Source organism: Perca flavescens, chromosome 6 (assembly GCF_004354835.1).
Source record: "Perca flavescens isolate YP-PL-M2 chromosome 6, PFLA_1.0, whole genome shotgun sequence".
Taxonomy (NCBI): Eukaryota; Metazoa; Chordata; class Actinopteri; order Perciformes; family Percidae; genus Perca; species Perca flavescens.
In genome coordinates, this window is record NC_041336.1 from 2,486,314 (window position 1) to 2,506,092 (window position 19,779).

Consider the following 19,779-nt stretch of genomic DNA (forward strand, 5'->3'; position numbering starts at 1 on the left):
CTCTCTACTTCTGTCTCTCTACATACTACTCTCTACTGCTGTCTCTCTACATACTACTCTCTACTGCTGTCTCTCTACATACTACTCTCTACTGTTGTCTCTCTACATACTACTCTCTACTGCTGTCTCTCTACATACTACTCTCTACTGTTGTCTCTCTACATACTACTCTCTACTGCTGTCTCTCTACATACTACTCTCTACTGTTGTCTCTCTACATACTACTCTCTACTGCTGTCTCTCTACATACTACTCTCTACTGTTGTCTCTCTACATACTACTCTCTACTGCTGTCTCTTATGATCTTTGGAAAACATTTCTTTAAAGTTGTGCAAGACCATTTTTATTCCATCTGATAAACAGGGTGAAACTTTTAATTTGGGTCCAAAGATCTCAGCATGTTGGTAAGATACTCCAAGATAATATTTACATGACCTCTGCATAAACATTTCATTTAATAATAAATTAAACTGTCATGATTCAAAATGTTCAGACTCTCTGGCGAGGATTCATGTGGACGAATGTGACCCCCGCACGTGTTATATAACACACACACAGACAGACACACACACACAGACACACACACACTGACACACACACACACAGACAGAGACACACAGACAGACACACACACACACACACACACACACACACACACACACACACACACACACACACAGAGACACACACAGACACCCTATGAGTTGGATATTGCACTAGTCCGTATTGTGGTTCATTGTGCAGCTCTATAGTTGACCGACTAAGTCAGGAAGTCGACACCAAAATCTTTCCCCTGCATTCAGGTCATAAAGCCTTCACGTTTTGTGGTATTTTATTTGACTGCAATAGACGTGTTTTCTGTTTACAAACATTACAGGGTGCGTGCGCATACCAGGGGCAGAAAGCCAGATTGGTGAGCTGGTCCGATAATGCAAACGCATTTTTGTCTCAGTGCACATAATGTCTTAATCACTTCATTTCGTCATGGCATTTATATAACACATACTCTATGGTCTTACAAAGCTAACGTTTTTGACCGATTAAAATTTAATCATTGTTTGTGAGCTGGAGAGGTCTCGTTATGAGATGCTAGCTATAGCTCTGTTTGCCATTCATTCCAATGGGGAAACATTGTGGCTAGACTTTCGACATACATTGCATATATTTACACTTTGAATTTCGTCATGGCATTTATATAACACATACTCTGGTCTTACAAAGCTAACGTTTTTGACCGATTACAATTTAATAATTTTTTGTGAGCTGGAGAGGTCTCGTTATGAGATGCTAGCTATAGCTCTGTTTGCCATTCATTTCAATGGGGAAACATCGCGGCTAGACTTTCGACATACATTGCATATATTTACACTTTGAATTTTGTCATGGTATTTATATAACACATACTTTATGGTCTTACAAAGATAACGTTTTTGACCGATTACAATTTATCAATTTTTGTGAGCTGGAGAGGTCTTGTTACGAGGAAACTAGCTATAGCTCTGTTTGCCATTCATCCAATGGGGAAACCTCGCTGCTAGAATGTCGACATACATTCCGGTGGCGTATTCCTTTTGTTTGTATACTGTATAACTGCTGACTCAAATAAAACATGATTTTAGTAGCATCGGTTTGTCGGTCTTTAATTTTGCAGTGTTACTGTGATATATATGTATGGCTATAATTATCATTTTAGGCTAATGTAATAGCCTGTGTTAGCAGCAGGGTTACTCCTGAGTGTACCCTTATGGTTGGTTTATGCCTTAAAATAATGGCCAGGATTTCTGGGAAAAGGTACGATATGTTAGTTTCAAAACATCACTGCAGGTTGATTGTTTTCAGCAGCAGGTTGATTGTGGGCGAGAGGGCGATAACACTGTCTTGGTTAGCTCGCCGAAGCTCTACTGCCACTGTCTCGGCAACGCTAGCTAATGTATGCTAACTATAGCCAGTTAGCTTTGTATGTAACGTAACAAGAACCCACCCATCTCAGAGGAGCGAAGCTTAATATTTCATCCAATAAAGTTATGTACAAAAGGAGCACTAACACCACAGGTCCTATGTTGGCAACGTGGACGCAGATATAGTAAACTCCGAAGGCAGTCGTAATATTTACCTAGTAGGCTAGGCTAGCGCTGTTGCGCTAACGTTAGCAAAACATCGGCGTAGCTTTAGCTAGCTGTCTAAACTTGTCTCGAGTCCGGACCTTTAACTGTCTATGGTCCAGACTCGAGTACCACAGCCCTGAGAGGTAGATATCACTGAGCTGAACAACAACAAGCTGCAACTTCTCTGATTGAGCCAATGGGAGCCTGACTCTTGCATATGACCCCAATCTGCCCCTCTTATGGCTTGAAGCCATAACCTCCGCCGGTTTTTGGCAAAAGCATGCTTCCCCCTAGGTATGTTAAACATCAGGCACCCATCACTGGCTCTGTTTGTACAATTAACTACGCAACAACTCCTTGGCATTTTGACTTAAGATATGCCGCTACTAGCTAGCTAGCTACACAAAACATGTCTTCTTTCTGCCCCCCGTTTGATGACGTTGCCGAGAAACCCATATATATATAAGACTGAGCAACACCCGGAGACACTGGGGCAGTAAATCACTCCCAACCCAGAGGAGCAATCCAAAATACTAAAGACACAGACCTTCCTCTGGCCTCCCTGCTTCCCTACACACACACACACACACACACACACACACACACACACACACACACACACACACACACACACACACACACACACACACACACACACACACACACACACACACACACACACACACACAGACATATACACACAGAGACACACACACACACACACAGAGACACACACACAAACACACACACAGACACACTGTCCATCCATTAAATGTGATGCCTTGGTGTAGTATGTACTGTAGTGGGTATACTGTACTGCAGAGGTCTTCAATGTGTTTTAAGTCAAGGACCCATTAAATGACGAATCAGGGACTTTTAAAAGTGGACCTTTGGTTTAAACCAGAGCATCCATTTGAAATGTAGAGGGAATTAGTTTGAAATAAGGCCCTAAGGCCTTTCAAATCTGACTCAAATTTATTAATTCCCGCGCCTTCTTTCACTGAAAGAAGAGCAAAAAACGGAGCGGGAGGCTTTTCTCAGAGGAAAAGATGTTTTTGTGTACATCATACGCTTCGTTGATCTGATTGGTTGATTTGGCCCGTCTATCACCAACTATAGGTGGTGATAGACAGATGGTTTATCCAATCAGCTAACCTGAGGGGTATTGCACAAAACCAAGATAAGGGATTATGCCGGGATATTCAGGTTATCCTGGATGAATTTAGCTTTGACTTGGTTGCACAAAAGCAGGTTGAATTAAGCCCAGCCAAGTAACCATGGCGATTTATTCTTTGCAGCTAGCCTGGTCCAGAGCAGGCTAACAGGCAGGCTAAGATTAATCCTGGAGTCTGATGTGTTAAATCAGCTGACGCTCTGATCCGAAATAAACGTGTTTAACAGTTATTCCGTTGTCTTCTGAATGTGTTCTGCTTCATTTTATTAACATGCATTACTTGTCACTATTGCTGTAACGAGTTTGATTTAAATCCTACTACTGCAGTTGTTGAGATGGTAATGGTAAAAAGTGGGACGATAAGGAGGAAATGGGCTTTTCCTCCGCTGCTGTCCCCGTGAAATGTGCCCTGTGCAACGCGGGGGGGGGCAGGGGGGAGGCAGGGGGATCCTCCCCCACCGTGCAGCAGACTCTAAAAGGAGACTTTTAACATCAATAACGACGACAATGGCACCTGATCAAATGTCCTTTTTTACCAAATGGGAGTGAGAATGTATTGGAGCGCCACAAAGCTTCTTAATCATTTTATTTTGGGGCTTTCACTCGTCATCTTGGGAGTGAGAAAAAAAAAACATGAATAATAACAGGCTACATTGTTTTACAGATATGCTTACAGTGTGTATTGAAGTCACTTTTTTTTCTAGTTTTTGTCCAGTCATGCTTGTTCTGTATGAACATTAATTGTAGAAAGATATTTAGAATTAGACATAGCTTATGGAGATTTGTGCATATGGTTGTAAAACATATTCTTGCATTTTGAATACGCTTTGAAATTAAGCCTAGTCCTTATAAACTTCCCAGGAACAAGATTTTTTTTTTTTTTATTTCTATAGTGCTTTGCAGGCTACTCAAAGACACTTTACACTAAAACCAGCACATTTAGCACATAAAAACATATACAGCAATAAAACCAACACATAAAACAAGCATATTAAAGCAATTAAAACGTGGAGTGACTAAGTAGATTTTTTTTTAAATCCATACGTATTCAGTCGGTCCGCTATTGTCTGTCGGGCTTTTTTTCCGTTTGATAACAGACGTATTTCCCTTTTTGCAGATTATATGTTTCACCTCCTCGTAACTTTCCATTAGAAGCTGCTGCTGCACACGTCTTCTCCATTTCTGCATCAGTAAATCTGTGATCGATACCGTGGTCTATTTAAGAAAGCCGAGAACGTGCACTTATCCCAGCTATGTACACCTGGCTGACATAGCTTCACCGTCTGATCCTAGCTCGGCAAACGTGCAACCGATTAAGCCGCGATGAGTGGATCACACTAAGTCAAGCTGCGCTTTTTCATTTATCCTGGATCTCTTTATTCTACTTTTGTGTAATAGGCCCCAGGATTTTCGCCCCTTCCCAAAAGTTCTCCAACGGAAAGTTCCCAGATGGATATGCCAAGCAAATGGGAAGCGATCCATCTGGAGGAGTCAGGTTATATAATACTAAGCTATTAAACTAATAATTGTTGGCATGGTTTTATTAATCATCTTTTAATGGTAAACATACATTTGTTACAATGAATCCTTAACTGTATCTGTGGATGGCTACCTTGGTGACTACCTTACCTACAGCCCAGTAAGCCTACCAATAATGTTTTTTTTCACGAATAGGCTGATTTATATTCACTAATAATATGTTGGATTTATGTTAAGACATTTTAATTATTGACAAAACTTACAACAAACATTCACAATCATTTGGTGGCCCCCCTGCAGTAACTCTGAGGACCTCCTAAGGGGTCCCGGACCTCCTGTTGAAGATCTCTGCTGTACTGTATATTGGCCAGAATCTGCCTTTTTTGGGGGGTGGGTGTCCTCCCCCAGGGTTATTTTTGTGCACCAACGACTTCATTTCCTACATTCTGATACACTTGTATGCACCAATTTACGGTGGAAATACCTTTTATTTAGCCTATGTGAAGAAGAAAATAATGATATAATAATATAATAATGATCAAAAATATAATGGAAACTATGTTGTTACGTGTCATTGGGCATTTTAAAGTGGGCATATGGAAGTCCTGGAGCTTTCTTAGTGGGCATACTGCGTATCACGTAGCCTACAGCACTGATGTGATGTAACCTAGTGTGTTTGTTATCATGTCATATTCGTCCTTTAGTCCAGGATATATCTAGCATGGGTAAACCCTGACAAGCAAATTTGAGATTTGCTCTGCAAGTCAGTTTGGCGAAGAGCCCATTCAAGCCCATTTCCAATGTCCCCAAAATTGAGGCACCAATCACAACCATCGAGGCGGGCTTTACACCAATCACAACCATCAAGGCGGGCTTTACACCAATCACAACCATCGAGGCGGGCTTTACACCAATCACAACCATCGAGGCGGGCTTTACACCAATCACAACCATTGAGGCAGGCTTTACACCAATCACAACCATCGAGGCGGGCTTTACACCAATCACAACGTGATACTTATAAGTTCACCAGAACACAAGGATCAATCTGAGACCAAGAGTTCAGTTAAGCAAAGTTTACTGAGTCCAGCATAGACACACATACTGTATACAGCTGTGGATTCCCAGAGACATCAAGTTCTGTGCCATCTCTCTGTCTCCCTGCGACGCCTCTCTGTGTCTCTCTGTGCCGTCTCTCTGTGTCTCTCTGTGCCGTCTCTCTGTGTCTCTCTGTACCGTCTCTCTGTGCCGTCTCTCTGTGTCTCTCTGTACCGTCTCTCTGTGCAGTCTCTCCGTGCCGTCTTTCTGTGTCTCTCTATGCCATCTCTCTGTGTCTCTCTGTGCCGTCTCTCTGTGTCTCTCTATGCCGTCTCTCTGTGTCTCTCTGTGCCGTCTCTCCGTGCCGTCTTTCTTTGTCTCTCTATGCCGTCTCTCTGTGCCGTCTCTCTGTGTCTCTCCGTGCCGTCTTTCTGTGTCTCTCCGTGCCGTCTCTCTGTGATCTCCGTGCCGTCTCTCCGTGCCGTCTCTCTGTGTCTCTCTGTGCCGTCTCTCTGTGCAGTCTCTCCATGCCGTCTTTCTGTGTCTCTCTATGCCATCTCTCTGTGTCTCTCTGTGGCGTCTCTCTGTGTCTCTCTATGCCGTCTCTCTGTGTCTCTCTGTGCCGTCTCTCTGTGCAGTCTCTCCGTGCCGTCTTTCTGTGTCTCTCCGTGCTGTCTTTCTTTGTCTCTCTATGCCATCTCTCTGTGTCTCTCTATGCCGTCTCTCTGTGTCTCTCTATGCCGTCTCTCTGTGTCTCTCCGTGCCGTCTCTCTATGCCGTCTCTCTGTGCCGTCTCTCTGTGTCTCTCCGTGCCGTCTCTCTGTGATCTCCGTGCCGTCTCTCCGTGCCATCTCTCTGTGTCTCTCTGTGCCGTCTCTCTGTGTCTCTCTATGCCGTCTCTCTGTGTCTCTCTGTGCCGTCTCTCTGTGTCTCTCTATGCCGTCTCTCTATGCCGTCTCTCTGTGTCTCTCTGTGCCGTCTCTCCGTGCCGTCTTTCTGTGTCTCTCTATGACGTCTCTCTGTGTCTCTCTGTGCCGTCTCTCCGTGCCGTCTTTCTTTGTCTCTCTATGCCGTCTCTCTGTGTCTCTCTGTGCCGTCTCTCCGTGCCGTCTCTCCGTGCCATCTTTCTGTGTCTCTCTATGCCGTCTCTCTGTGTCTCTCTATGCCGTCTCTCTGTGTCTCTCTATGCCGTCTCTCTGTGTCTCTCTGTGCCATCTCTCTATGCCGTCTCTCTGTGTCTCTCTATGCCGTCTCTCTGTGCCATCTCTCTATGCCATCTCTCTGTGTCTCTCTATGCCGTCTCTCTGTGTCTTTCTGTGTCTCTCTATGCCGTCTCTCTGTGCCGTCTCTTTGTGTCTCTCTGTGTCTCTCTATGCCGTCTCTCTGTGTCTCTCTGTATCTCTCTATGCCGTCTCTCTGTGTCTCTCTATGCCGTCTCTCCGTGTCCCTCTATGCCGTCTCTCCGTGCCGTCTTTCTGTGTCTCTCTGTGCCGTCTGAGTGTTGGGATGGTTTCATGAGCTTGCTGTGTTGTTGTGTTTTCAGGATGTGGACCGGCATACCACAGACCCCCAAACGCCACCAAGGGTGTGTGTGTGTGTCTGTGTGTGTCTGTATGTGTCTGTGTGTGTCTGTGTGTGTGTGTGTGTGTGTGTGTGTGTGTGTGTGTGTGCTTTTTCCGATATTTATGCTGTTTTTTGGACCCATTTTCAATGTTTCTTTATCAGACATTTGGGTTTCTGTCAAGTGAATTGTCAAAGAAAAATAATTCCATACAACACTGTAGCTGCTGATGGTTAGCATGTAGCAGCTGAAGGTGATGATTAGCATGTAGCTGTAGCTGCTGATGGTGATTGTTAGCATGTAGCTGTAGCTGCTGATGATTAGCATGTAGATGGTGATGGTTAGCATGTAGCTGCTGATGCTGATGGTTAGCATGTAGCTGTAGCCGTGTTTGTGTTGGGTTGTTAAAATGCTTCCCGCTCCGTGACTGAGATTTGTTTTTCATGTTGGAGATGTAAACACACAGCACAGGAGGGGTGATTAGAAACCTCCAGACGCCCAATAATCACTTATCAAACGCTCCTGCTGTGTGTAAAACAAACGCTCCTGCTGTGTATAAAACAAACGCTCCTGCTGTGTATAAAACAAACGCTCCTGCTGTGTATAAAGTTGAAGAACTGTTTCCCAGAATGCATCAGTCTGACCTCTGTTGATGTGTTTTCTCAGCCAGCTGTTCAGGATGTGGACCCGGATACCGCAGCCCGCTGGACGCCATGAAAGGTAACGTGTGTGTGTGTGTGTGTGTGTGTGTGTGTGTGTGTGTGTGTGTGTGTGTGTGTGTGTGTGTGTGTGTGTGTGTGTGTGTGTGTGTGTGTGTGTGTGTGTGTGTGTGTGTGTGTGTGTGTTTTAGTGGAAACTTGTCTGAAATGAGGCCCTAAGGCCTGTCATATCTGACTCCAATGTATTAACTCCCGCGCCTTCTTTAATCAGACTTAAGTTTACCAGAACACAAGGATTAATCTGAGACCAAGAGTTCAGTTAAGCAAAGTTTACTGAGTCCAGCATACGAGCTAAAACACAGCTGTAGGTTCCCAAAGAGAAACTAAGTTCCCCTAGCAACAGACATCAAGTCCACCAAGTTGTCCTCCGAATTATGAGCTCTGATCTGTTCTCTCCCTCAAGCTTTTATCCTATCCTCACACAGGGGGTGTCTGCTTTTATGAGCACAAATACACACATTTTGTTAATAAAATATTTCTACTGTGTGTGTGTGTGTGTGTGTGTGTGTGTGTGTGTGTGTGTGATGTATTAATTGTGTTAAAGATTCTCTCCAACTAAAGAGATTCTTTCAAACTTTCATTACATATATTAAAGTTCCCCTCCCCCCCGTGTGTGTGTGTCTCTGCGTGTGTGTGTGTGTGTGTGTGTGTGTGTCTCTGCATGTGTGTGTGTGTGTGTCTCTGTGTGTGTGTCTGCGTGTGTGTGTGCATGTGTGTGTGTGTGTCTCTGCGTTGGTTTGTGTGTCTCTGCACGTGTGTGTGTGTGTGCGTCTGTCTCTGTGTGTGTGTGTGTGTGTGTATCTCTCTGTGTGTGTGTGTGTGTGTGTGTGTGTGTGTGTGTGTGTGTGTGTGTGTGTGTGTGTGTGTGTGTGTGTGTGTAACTGTTGCAGGTAGTCGGGAGGAGATTGTCTACCTGCCGTGTATCCACTGCAACACCGACAGTCTGAAGCCAGATTACCTCGCCACCGTCGACGTTGACCCAAAGTCTCCCACCTTCTGTCAGGTACAACCAGCCGTCCAATCAGCTGCCGGCTACGACAGTCCTCCATGTACATGTGACTGTGTGCATGTATGTTTTACTGTCAAAACAAATACTCAATGCAGACTCTAGTCTGTATACATTCTGTCTTCTGGTGCGTAGGTAAATAAAATTGAGTCCTATCTCTCATTCTTATGAGCTACATAAATTTGGAATTGCACTGCCAAGACTATTTGTCAGATGTACCTGTGAAGATCGCACAATACGGTTAGTAGCAGATTTATGGGTCTACAACAAGGCTCAAGTTTGTTGACCGAAGAGATTCCTTCTCTACCGATGCTTCGCATTAAATCTCTCGCTACTAGCACCTGGTTGTGTTTTCTGTGACACCTGACAGTCTAAAGCACGCACTGGGTTCTTGAGGAATAGAATGGAACTAACAGTAAATGGTATCCTGAAAAAGAATTTTACTACCGAAGCTTTGAGGTAGTTTGATTACTGTTTGAAAAGTTTAGGATGGAAGTGCATGTCAACAGAGTGAGGTGAGGCATGCAGCTATCCCTATGACTCAACTGGTTTGAGTCATAGGGATACCCGTTCCGTTGGGTCACACCGGTCACTCTGTCGTAGTTGGAGAGTATCATGCAGCCAAGGCTTGATTAGATCATGTCTCTGGAGCCGGGGGGGGTCGTTCAGAACAGGAGGAGAATCATAGTCACTCAGTTGAGGACGGCTCCTCCCCTTTGGCAGTGGGGATGGAGTCTGATCAAAGCGGGATGGCGAGCTTTGTGGCTTGCACAGTTTGTCAGTGGACGGAACTCTGATTCTACCTGTGTTTCTCTGAAGTTGCAAGACATTCCTTCACCTTTTGGCAGGGGAGGGGTGATCTCTCCTCCGAGGGGGAGGAGATGAAGAAGAAGAAGGGTCTCTCCTCCGGGAAGGTGAGGAAGAGGGTTTTCTCCGCCGAGGTAGCGGAGATGAACAAGATCGGTCTCTCCAAGAAGGAGGACGAGAAGAAGATGAAGAAGAATGGTCTCTTCTTTGGGAAGAAGACAAGTGGGTTTTTCGCCGAGGTGGCGGAGAGAAATGGTGTCTCTGACTGTGAGGAGACCAAGGAGGAGGAGAATAGAACGCTGTTCTTTGCTTGGCACGCCGGAGCTGTGCCGAGAGGTCCTCGCAGCTCTCCTCTAACCGGGAGACCTCATCACGCCTGACTTTCTGTCTAAGCCAGGCTGTTTTGCGCTGCTCAGCTACATAGCTGTCTTGCAGCAGTGCGAGCTGTGCTTGGAGGACAGCGCGTTGCCGATCGGTTCGGCTCTGATAGATGAGCACCAATTGGCCAAGCAAGCCTTGTATGCTAGCTTTTAGCATCCAAGACGGCTGTGCCCTGTAAGCTAATAGTTCCTGGAGTATTTCATCGCAGGTAGTTTCATAACCGTCACGGTTATTCTCTTCAGAGTCTAGGATGAGACAAGCGACCACATTCTGCAGGACTGTGTCGGTCGGCTCGTTGGAAGCTTTCGCCTCCAGCCTCTGGTACTCGAAGCAACTCATTTTACCTCTAGTAAAGAGATTGCTACCAGGGCTCAATTCCTTTGTGGTGACAAAGGAAAATTAACTGTGAACAAGTTGACTCAAGGAGCAGGTGAAAGACTTAACCTGTAGTTCCTTTAGTTTTAAGTGTTGACTGCTAATTAAGCTTATTACTACCATTTATTACCAGCCCAATTCTATCAGGTGGTCACAGAGGTCGCACCACCTCAGGTGAGTAATAGCTGTTACTGTCAAAAATCTGAGTGTCAGTATTAATAACTTTAGCCATTACTGTCAAGGGTTCAAGTAGAGCGTGGTTGTCTACTAACCAATGTACACACTGAAAAATTCACAGACCACAACAAATTTGGTTGGAGAAAAATTAATTTTCAAAAATAAAAATTTCAGAAAAATTGATTTTTTTAAATATTTAAAATTAAAAAGGTATGGACAATTATGCATAAATGTTGCACTAAAGCTGGTATCAACGCTCTTCCGGGGCGTTAAATATGTTGCGGGAAAATTTATAATTTTTACATAAAAATAAATTATGGATTATTATTTATAATTGTAACAATGCTGGTTCTGACAGGCCTCACACGGGGCACCAAATGTTGGATACTCGTAAGGTACAGATTTGTACAGATGTTTTATCAATATTAATAAAGTTATGAATATGGTTATTAATAACTTTATCAAATTGACAAACAATCAAAACGGGGCACCACCCTGCAAGTCAGGGACCAATAATCAAACTGTGGAACAGTCTCATTTCTGTGGTAATCCTTTTAAAAGGAAACAAAGGAAGGGGTGATTTCAAGCACGGACCTGTTGAGCCAGCAATTATTACAATAAGTACACAAATAATCACAGGCAACTGCTATTTAAGTATAATAGAATTTATTAACATCACAATTATCAGTAGTCAATCAATAATCCTTCACTAATAAACTTATATACCTTTTTACGATATCACAATCAAAACAAGCAAAAACAAAGCAGCATGTGTCATGGACACGTCTGTGTGTGTGTGTGTGTGTGTGTGTGTGTGTGTGTGTGTGTGTGTGTGTGTGTGACGAAAAGTGGAGGGGGCGAAATGTAGTCTAACACAAAACTACCAAAATGGCTACTCCTGTGAGCTGCACATAACTATTTAGCCTCAAGAGGGCGGTAGTGGTGCTGGGTGCACGAGGAGGGGCTGAAGAGGCCGAGGGGGTTGCTGGACAACGCGCACGCTTAGCCTAGCCCGTATGCTAGGTCATGTGTTAGCTCTGTACAAACGTAAGTCGATTCCACGTGGCTAGCTTGTGTCTGTGTGTGTGTGTGTGTGTGTGTGTGTGTGTGTGTGTGTGTGTGTATAATTAGTAAAAGAAGAAAGGGTAAAGAAAGAGGCACTCTGATCTTAGTTATCGATAATGACCAGCCTCCCTCAGCCACTCACGTATGGACCACACATGTAGTTGGGACAGACTCTGGGACTTGTCTTACTGAGGGGAAACGGTCACTATAACCACTCCAGTGGCTAACAGCTGATTTCCGCGATTATCTTGCAGACCGTTACTAAACTCCGTAAAAAGGAGTGATTTAGCAGGAAGCGATTACAGTTTTACCAAGCTACTTAACACAACATATCAACAGTATCGTGATCAACGACACATTCACAGAAACAGATTAATAATCCCATATGGACCAGTACATGATTAAACTCACAGATCATATTAATGGCAACAAGTGGTAGCGAACCCTTTGCTCATTAATAAAACACACTATTTATCTCTGCCCAGACGTAAGCCTTCTTACGGTGTGTTCAGTCCGTTTGTTCCTGTCCATAGATTTCCACAGAAATGAAACAGAACGGGTCCCTGGCGCTCGTCAGCGGCCACAGAGAAACTTCCTTCCATAAGGCAGCAAGGGGGCAAGTTTAGTCGACTTTGAGAAGGAAAACGTTGTTTCCTTCTCACTGCAGATATGAAAAACACTGGTGCGTTTTCAAGGATCCACCGAAATTAAATCCACTTTCTCCAGAAAATGGAAGTTCAGCACAAGCGCTTGCGCGCCTCCTGTTAGCAACGTGAGTTGCAAGCGAAGACAAAGGATTTTTGGGTGATCAGGCTTATTTATAGGTTAAGACTTCATGCTGTGTTTATGGTCCCGCTGACCCAATAGGAAGACTCAAAACTCTTGAAAGTGTCGAGACTACAATCTTGTAGTTCTTTGACTTCCTGCCAGTTGTCCCCTCTGGCTGGGACTCGCATAGAGGTGTGAACTCACCAGGCTGAGGCGCTTGCAAGTAGGCCTGTCTTTTGTCTTTGAGCTCTTTGTCTCTGAACACATGTGTCTTGTATCCAGAGGTCAGTTTAATCTGAGGCCTTTTGGTTAAAATCAGATTTAACACCACTGGTGGTCCCAACACAGCTGAGACGCAACAGAAACGCCACGCTTGCGAGACGCGTGCAGTGTGTAACCAGCCTAAGAGTTAAATCGACAGTTCTCTCATCATCTTTCCTTCAGGTTTTAGTTTTTCTGTCTCTCTTCTTTAAAATTTTAAAAAGCATCCATTCCTCTGACTGTTTGGTAGAAATAAACTAATAAACTCCCTGCTCTGCCCCCTTACCTCTGACCTCTGACCCCTGACCCCTGACCTCTGACCCTGCAGGTGATCCACCGGCTGCCGATGCTGAACCTGCGAGACGAGCTGCACCACTCGGGCTGGAACGCCTGCAGCAGCTGCTTCGGGGACGCCTCCAGGAAGAGGAACCGTCTGATTCTCCCGGCACTGCTCTCCTCCCGAGTCTACGTGGTGGACGTGGGCACGGACCCCCGCGCACCACAGATACACAAGGTACACACAGAACACACAGGTACACATGGTACACATGGTATCGGTAGATACACAAAGTTCCCTGCAGTTACACAATTTCAGTTACAGTTCCTCCGATGGAGTCTGTCTCTCTGGAAGATGTAAATATGATCAGCCTGAACTCCTGCTTCCCTTCCTGTGTTTACGCGCAGAGGGGGGGACTTCCTGTGTTTACGAGCAGAGGGGGGGGACTTCCTGTGTTTATGAGCAGAGAGAGAGGGGGGACTTCCTCTGGTGCTATTGGCTCCAACTGAAGCTGGATTCCCAACCTGGGTCAGCTGGGATGTTGGGTTCATTTGTAGTTTTCTGATAAATTGCAAATAAGTTTGGTAATATTCTCCGTTGACACAACATGAACCCAAAATGCTGCCGGGATGCAGAGAGATTCTGTGTGCACGGTTTAGTTTAGTTTTCTCAGCTGATCCCTAAGGGAAATGAGAGGGGGAAACGCCAGAGCAGGGGGAATGAGAGGGGGTAACACCAGAGCAAGGGGAATGAGAGGGAGGAAACACTAGAGCAGGGGGAATGAGAGGAGGAGACACTAGAGCCGGGGGAATGAGAGGGGGTAACACCAGAGCAGGTGGAATGAGCGGGAGGAAACACCAGAGCAGGGGGAAGACACAAAAATGTTTATTAATTTAATAAAAGGGTAGTGTCTCCATACGTACCTCAATTATAATTTGTCTCCTGCTAGTTGTACTACAGCATTTATTTTAAAAACGAAGTTTGGAAGAGGGTCCAGTAGACAGGCTGGGATGCAGAGAGATTTGGGGTGGAGAGAGATTTGGGGTGAATAAGGGTTAAATGGGGTTGAACGGACAGTCTGATTATCTGGCCCTGACTGTCTATAAAAACTGCAGCTGTTTTCTTTGAATTCAGAGAAAAACAACTGTCAGAATGAGTGGAAGAGAGGCGTTAGTTGTGTGGAGGAGGACGGTTCATTGAGTTCAGCTCTCACAGCTGTTCCTTAAACAAGATTCATGTCTGAAAGAGTTTGGACTAAGTCGGTGATGTGGGGAATGAAAAATGTTGGCTTCAGCCGCGCTGATAAACAGTCAGGGTCACACGGTATCTGCAGACACTGATTTCAACACAATGTAAGCCTTGCGTTGTCCTTATTTTGTCACTTATTTGAAACGTTTTTATCTCTTTGATAGGGTTGGGTTCCGACGTAAATGGTAGTAACGAGACCGAATAAGAACAAACATTTCGGTGCCTGAATTTGTTTTTTTCTTCAGAAGCATCGCTGCACGGGACGCTATGTTACCGTTAGCTAGCAGCTGGATTAAACCCAATTGTGAAAATACTGACCACTTACGTTAAGCGGTGTAAAGTGTGACTGTATTTCCCTGTAGAGGAGAGGTGTCAAACTCAATTCCACGAAGGGCCACGCTGCAAAACAAGAATCCCATTCAGGGCTTAACATGTTTAGGTCATTCACATGCTATTATTTCATCGTAAAAGTCAAGTATCTTTAATTGTATTATTGCATGTCTCATATAATCTTCTCACCTACAGCTCGGTCGACGTAAAGACCCCAAAAAAGTCAGTAAAATTTTTTACTTGGCCATCAATGAAAAAACAACAAAAAGTTGGGGAAAAAACGTTGTAAAATGGGCCAAAAAACATTGGAAAAAGTGGCAAAAAAGTCAGAAAAAACATTGAAAAAAGCTACAAAATCTTGGCGGGCCAAAGTCTATTGTGAACCTAAATTGATAGGCCGGCCGGTTCAAAATCTGCGAGGGGCCAGATTTGGCCCGCGGGCCTTGAGTTTGACACACGTGCTGGAGAGGATTCCAACAGCGTGACGTAACCGTCTGACTGCAGCTGCCACAGACGGTGCGTTCACTTGAAACTCGTCAGCCTTATGGTGCATTCAAAGTTATTGTAAAATACCCTTTTCCCATCTGGTGCTTGTTTTTTGTCATTTTCACAATATGGCTTTAGCAATAAACAAGCCGTTCTTTAACCCTGTAAAGCCTGACCCATGAAAAAATAACCAGAAAATTCAAATGTTTGGGAATTTAGATGTTTATTAAACCTTTTTACAAAACCCCAATTTTTTTTTCCATATGAGTTTGTTTATGATATATTTTTTATATCATGTTTGATACATTGGGCGTTTTGGGCAACGTTTTGCTCACAACAATGTTCATTTTAGGTACAACATTTTTTTGTTTTTGGGACCTCAACTTCCATGCTTGTATGGGCTACACTTTCATCTTGATAGTCTTCCTTTAATGTCGCCAACTGATGTTTTTTTTTATATTATGTACATTATAAATATATTATATATATTTCGGTTCAGGCACCGATTAGGCACCGGCACTGTTTTATCGGTATCGGAAAAAATCCAAACCATACCGACCCTAGTCTTTGATGTTTTTGGGGTTTTTTTTCAACATTTTTGTAGCTTTTTTTCCCACTAGCACCAGTATACACTAACTTATTACCATTATTGTTACACTCATTTTTGGAAATGATGGTCAATAAATCTCGTAGCTTGTATGAAATTATATCTAACTTTTGAGTTTAAAAAGCAGAAAGTATGAATAATTTTGTCTAATATTTAAGATCAGAGGATGTTGATGGATAATCACAGACTGTCAACGTTAAGTCAGAATAATGCTGTCAAATTAAATAAAACACCCAAAATTCAATAAAAGTAGTGAACTGATCCTTAATTTGACTTGTAAAGAGCGGTTCATGGAGACGGGGAAACACCAGAGCAGGGGGAATGAGGGGGGAAACACCAGAGCAGGGGGAATGAGAGGGGGGGAAACACCAGAGCAGGGGGAATGAGAGGGGGGAAACACCAGAGCAGGGGGAATGAGAGGGGGGAAACACCAGAGCAGGGGGGAATGAGAGGGGAAACACCAGAGCAGGGGAATGAGAGGGGGGAAACACCAGAGCAGGGGGAATGAGAGGGGGGAAACACCAGAGCAGGGGGAATGAGACGGGAAACACCAGAGCAGGGGGAATGAGAGGGGGGGAACACCAGAGCAGGGGGAATGAGATGGGGCGAATATCGTCCACTTCAGGAATGATTTTAATTAAACCTTTTTACAAAATCCCAATTTTTTTTGTCCATATGAGTTTGTTTATGATATATTTTTTGTATCATGTTTGATACATTGGGTGTTTTGGGCAATGTTTTGCTCACAACAATGTTCATTTTAGATTAATAAGATTTTAAACAGGTTGTCACCTTCTTATTTATCACAGTTCAGTCTTCAGATTGTGTAATGTGTTGTGTCTGCAGATTGTGTAATGTTGTGTTGTGTCTGCAGATTGTGTAATGTTGTGTCTGCAGATTGTGTAATGTTGTGTTGTTGTGTTTGCAGATTGTGTAATGTTGTGTTGTGTCTGCAGATTGTGTAATGTTGTGTTGTTGTGTTTGCAGATTGTGTAATGTTGTGTTGTGTCTGCAGATTGTGTAATGTTGTGTTGTGTCTGCAGATTGTGTAATGTTGTGTTGTGTCTGCAGATTGTGTAATGTTGTGTCTGCAGATTGTGTAATGTTGTGTGGTGTCTGCAGATTGTGTAATGTTGTGTTGTGTTCGCAGATTGTGTAATGTTGTGTTGTGTCTGCAGATTGTGTAATGTTGTGTTGTGTTTGCAGATTGTGTAATGTTGTGTTGTGTCTGCAGATTGTGTAGTGTCGTGTTGTTGTGTCTTCAGATTGTGTAATGTTGTGTTGTTGTGTCTGCAGATTGTGTAATGTTGTGTTGTTGTGTCTTCAGATTGTGTAGTGTTGTGTTGTGGTGTTGTGCCTGCAGATTGTGTAATGTTGTGTTGTTGTGTCTGCAGATTGTGTAATGTTGTGTTGTCATGTTGTGTCTTCAGATTGTGTAATGTCGTGTTGTCATGTTGTTGTGTTGTCATGTTGTGTCTTCAGGTTGTGTAATGTTGTGTTGTTGTGTCTGCAGATTGTGTAATGTTGTGTTGTGTCTGCAGATTGTGTAATGTTGTGTTGTGTCTGCAGATTGTGTAATGTTGTGTTGTCATGTTGTGTCTTCAGATTGTGTAATGTTGTGTTGTCATGTTGTTGTGTAACGTTGTGTTATCATGTTGTTTCTTCAGATTGTGTAATGTTGTGTTGTCGTGCTGTGTCTTCAGATTGTGTAACGTTGTGTTGTCGTGCTGTGTCTGCAGATCGTGGAGCCGATGGATTTGTTCTGGAAGTGCGGCCTGGCGAACCCTCACACCACACACTGTCTGGGCAACGGGCAGATCATGATTAGCTGTATCGGAGACCCGACCGGCAACGGCAAAGGTGAGCCAGCCGGCAGTCTGAATCCATATAAGGTGAGCCAGCCGGCAGACTGAATCCATATAAGGTGAGACAGCCGGCAGACTGAATCCATATCTCTCAGACTGAATCCATATCTCTCAGACACACTCATCACGTCATATTTAACTCTCGTGTTGTCTTCCCGTAGACCTTAATGCAACTTTTAGTTTTTCTGGGTCAAAATTTAAAGTCAAAACCTCCACACACTTTTGTCACTTTCTTTGAAGTTCTTTGTCGATTCTTTTTTTTGGACATTTTTGTTGTTGTTTTGAGCAAGTTTTAGAAGCTTTCTCCAACATTTTTTGTCGCTTTTTCTGATGTCTTTGTCGATTTTTTTTTTTTTTCTGCATTTGTTTTGGGACATTTTCGTTGTTTTTTTACCGTCATTTCAAAATTGACCCCTAAGACGCTTTTTACACAACGGAATATGACTTTTTGTTGCTTAATAAAGTACAAACACAGAAACAGACAAACATTTCAAAGAGTTTCTGTGTTTTTAAAGTTGCTGTCGTCCTTTCCTTCAGGGGGGTTCGTTCTGCTGGACGGTGAGACATTTGAGGTGGTCGGAAACTGGGAGCACTCGGGGGAAGCAGTGAACTTTGGATACGACTTCTGGTACCAACCCCGACACAACGTGATGATCAGCACCGAGTGGGGCGCACCCAAAGCTCTGGCTGGAGGGTTTAACCCCGCGCACGTTAAAGAAGGTGAGAAAGATCTGGAGGGTTTAACACCACGCACCTTAAAGAAATGAAAGTTCTTTAAAGTAACAGTACTTTTACTTAAGTAGAATATGTTATATGTACGCAGGTCAGTAGGAGAGGGTGACGCGGAATCAATTGTCGCTCCCATCCCATGCTGAGCCCACGAAAATACTCCCGTCATATCCCAATCGTCCCAAACGTGACTGCCCCCCCAAAAAAATCCTGTCCTGCAGACTCCCGAGAGAAAGACTTCCGAATATCGTCCCGCTCTCGTTTGGTTGTCTAAAGTTATCGGAGTCTGTTGCCCCCCTGTGGCATGTTTGGTTAATTGCGGTCAAATCACTGAGGTTACCTCAGAAATGTAGGCTACACTATACATGCATTACCTGCAGGTCTAGGTAACACAACAGAAACAGAACAGAACAGAAAGGGTTTTTATTGCCAAGTACGTTTTTTTTAACACATACAAGGAATTTGTTTTGGTGTTGTTGGTGCACGTCACACATTCTCTAAATGGAATATTAAACAATATAAGTATAGGTATAAACAATATAGGTATAAACAATATAGGTATAGTACAGTGTTTCTTTATTTACATGACTATTTACATTGTAGATTCTCACTGAAGGCATCAAAACTATGAATGAACACATATGGAATTATGTACTTAACAAAAAAGTGTGAAATAACTGAAAACATGTCTTATATTTTAGATTCTTCAAAGTAGCCACCCTTTGCTTTTTTTGATAACTCTGCACACCCTTGGTGTTCTCTCAATGAGCGTCATGAGGTAGTCACCTGAAATGGTTTTACCTTCACAGGTGTGCTTTGTCAGGGTTCATTAGTGGAATTATTTCTCTTATTAATAAAAAGTACATGACTCCACATGTGTTCATTCATAGTTTTGATGCCTTCAGTGAGAATCTACAATGTAAATAGTCATGAAAATAAAAAGGAAACGCATTGAATGAGAAGGTGTGTCCAAACTTTTGGCCTGTACTGTATATGTACACAGTATGTATTAAATTAGAATTAAAGATAGAAATAAAAAAATAAAATAAATAAAGAGCAAACAGCATTACAGCAGAGAGAGAACAGTGGCATGAAGAGCCAGGTAGAGAGTCAGGGTGGTTTCTGGGCCTTGTTAATAAGGCTAGTGGCGGAGGGGAAAAAGCTGTTCATGTGACGTGAGGTTTTGGTCCTGATGGACTTTAGCCTCCTGCCAGAGGGGAGTGGCTCAAAGAGATTGTGTCCAGGGTGGGAGGGGTCAGCCACAATCTTTGCAGCTCGCTTCAGAGTCCTGGTGGCGTATAGGTCAGGCCTAGGTAACATG

The 19,779-nt window shown here is 43.6% G+C and overlaps 1 protein-coding gene across 1 annotated transcript in view; it reads left to right on the top strand.

Moving 5' to 3' along the window:
* Positions 1-19,779, top strand: part of selenbp1 (selenium binding protein 1) — a 29,857-nt gene that overhangs the window by 3,066 nt on the left and 7,012 nt on the right. The window contains exons 2-6 of the mRNA XM_028581666.1: positions 8,024-8,077; positions 8,967-9,079; positions 13,245-13,430; positions 17,604-17,724; positions 18,267-18,449. Of these exons, the coding sequence (XP_028437467.1) occupies positions 8,024-8,077; positions 8,967-9,079; positions 13,245-13,430; positions 17,604-17,724; positions 18,267-18,449 (657 nt within the window). The remainder of the gene's footprint in view (positions 1-8,023; positions 8,078-8,966; positions 9,080-13,244; positions 13,431-17,603; positions 17,725-18,266; positions 18,450-19,779) is intronic.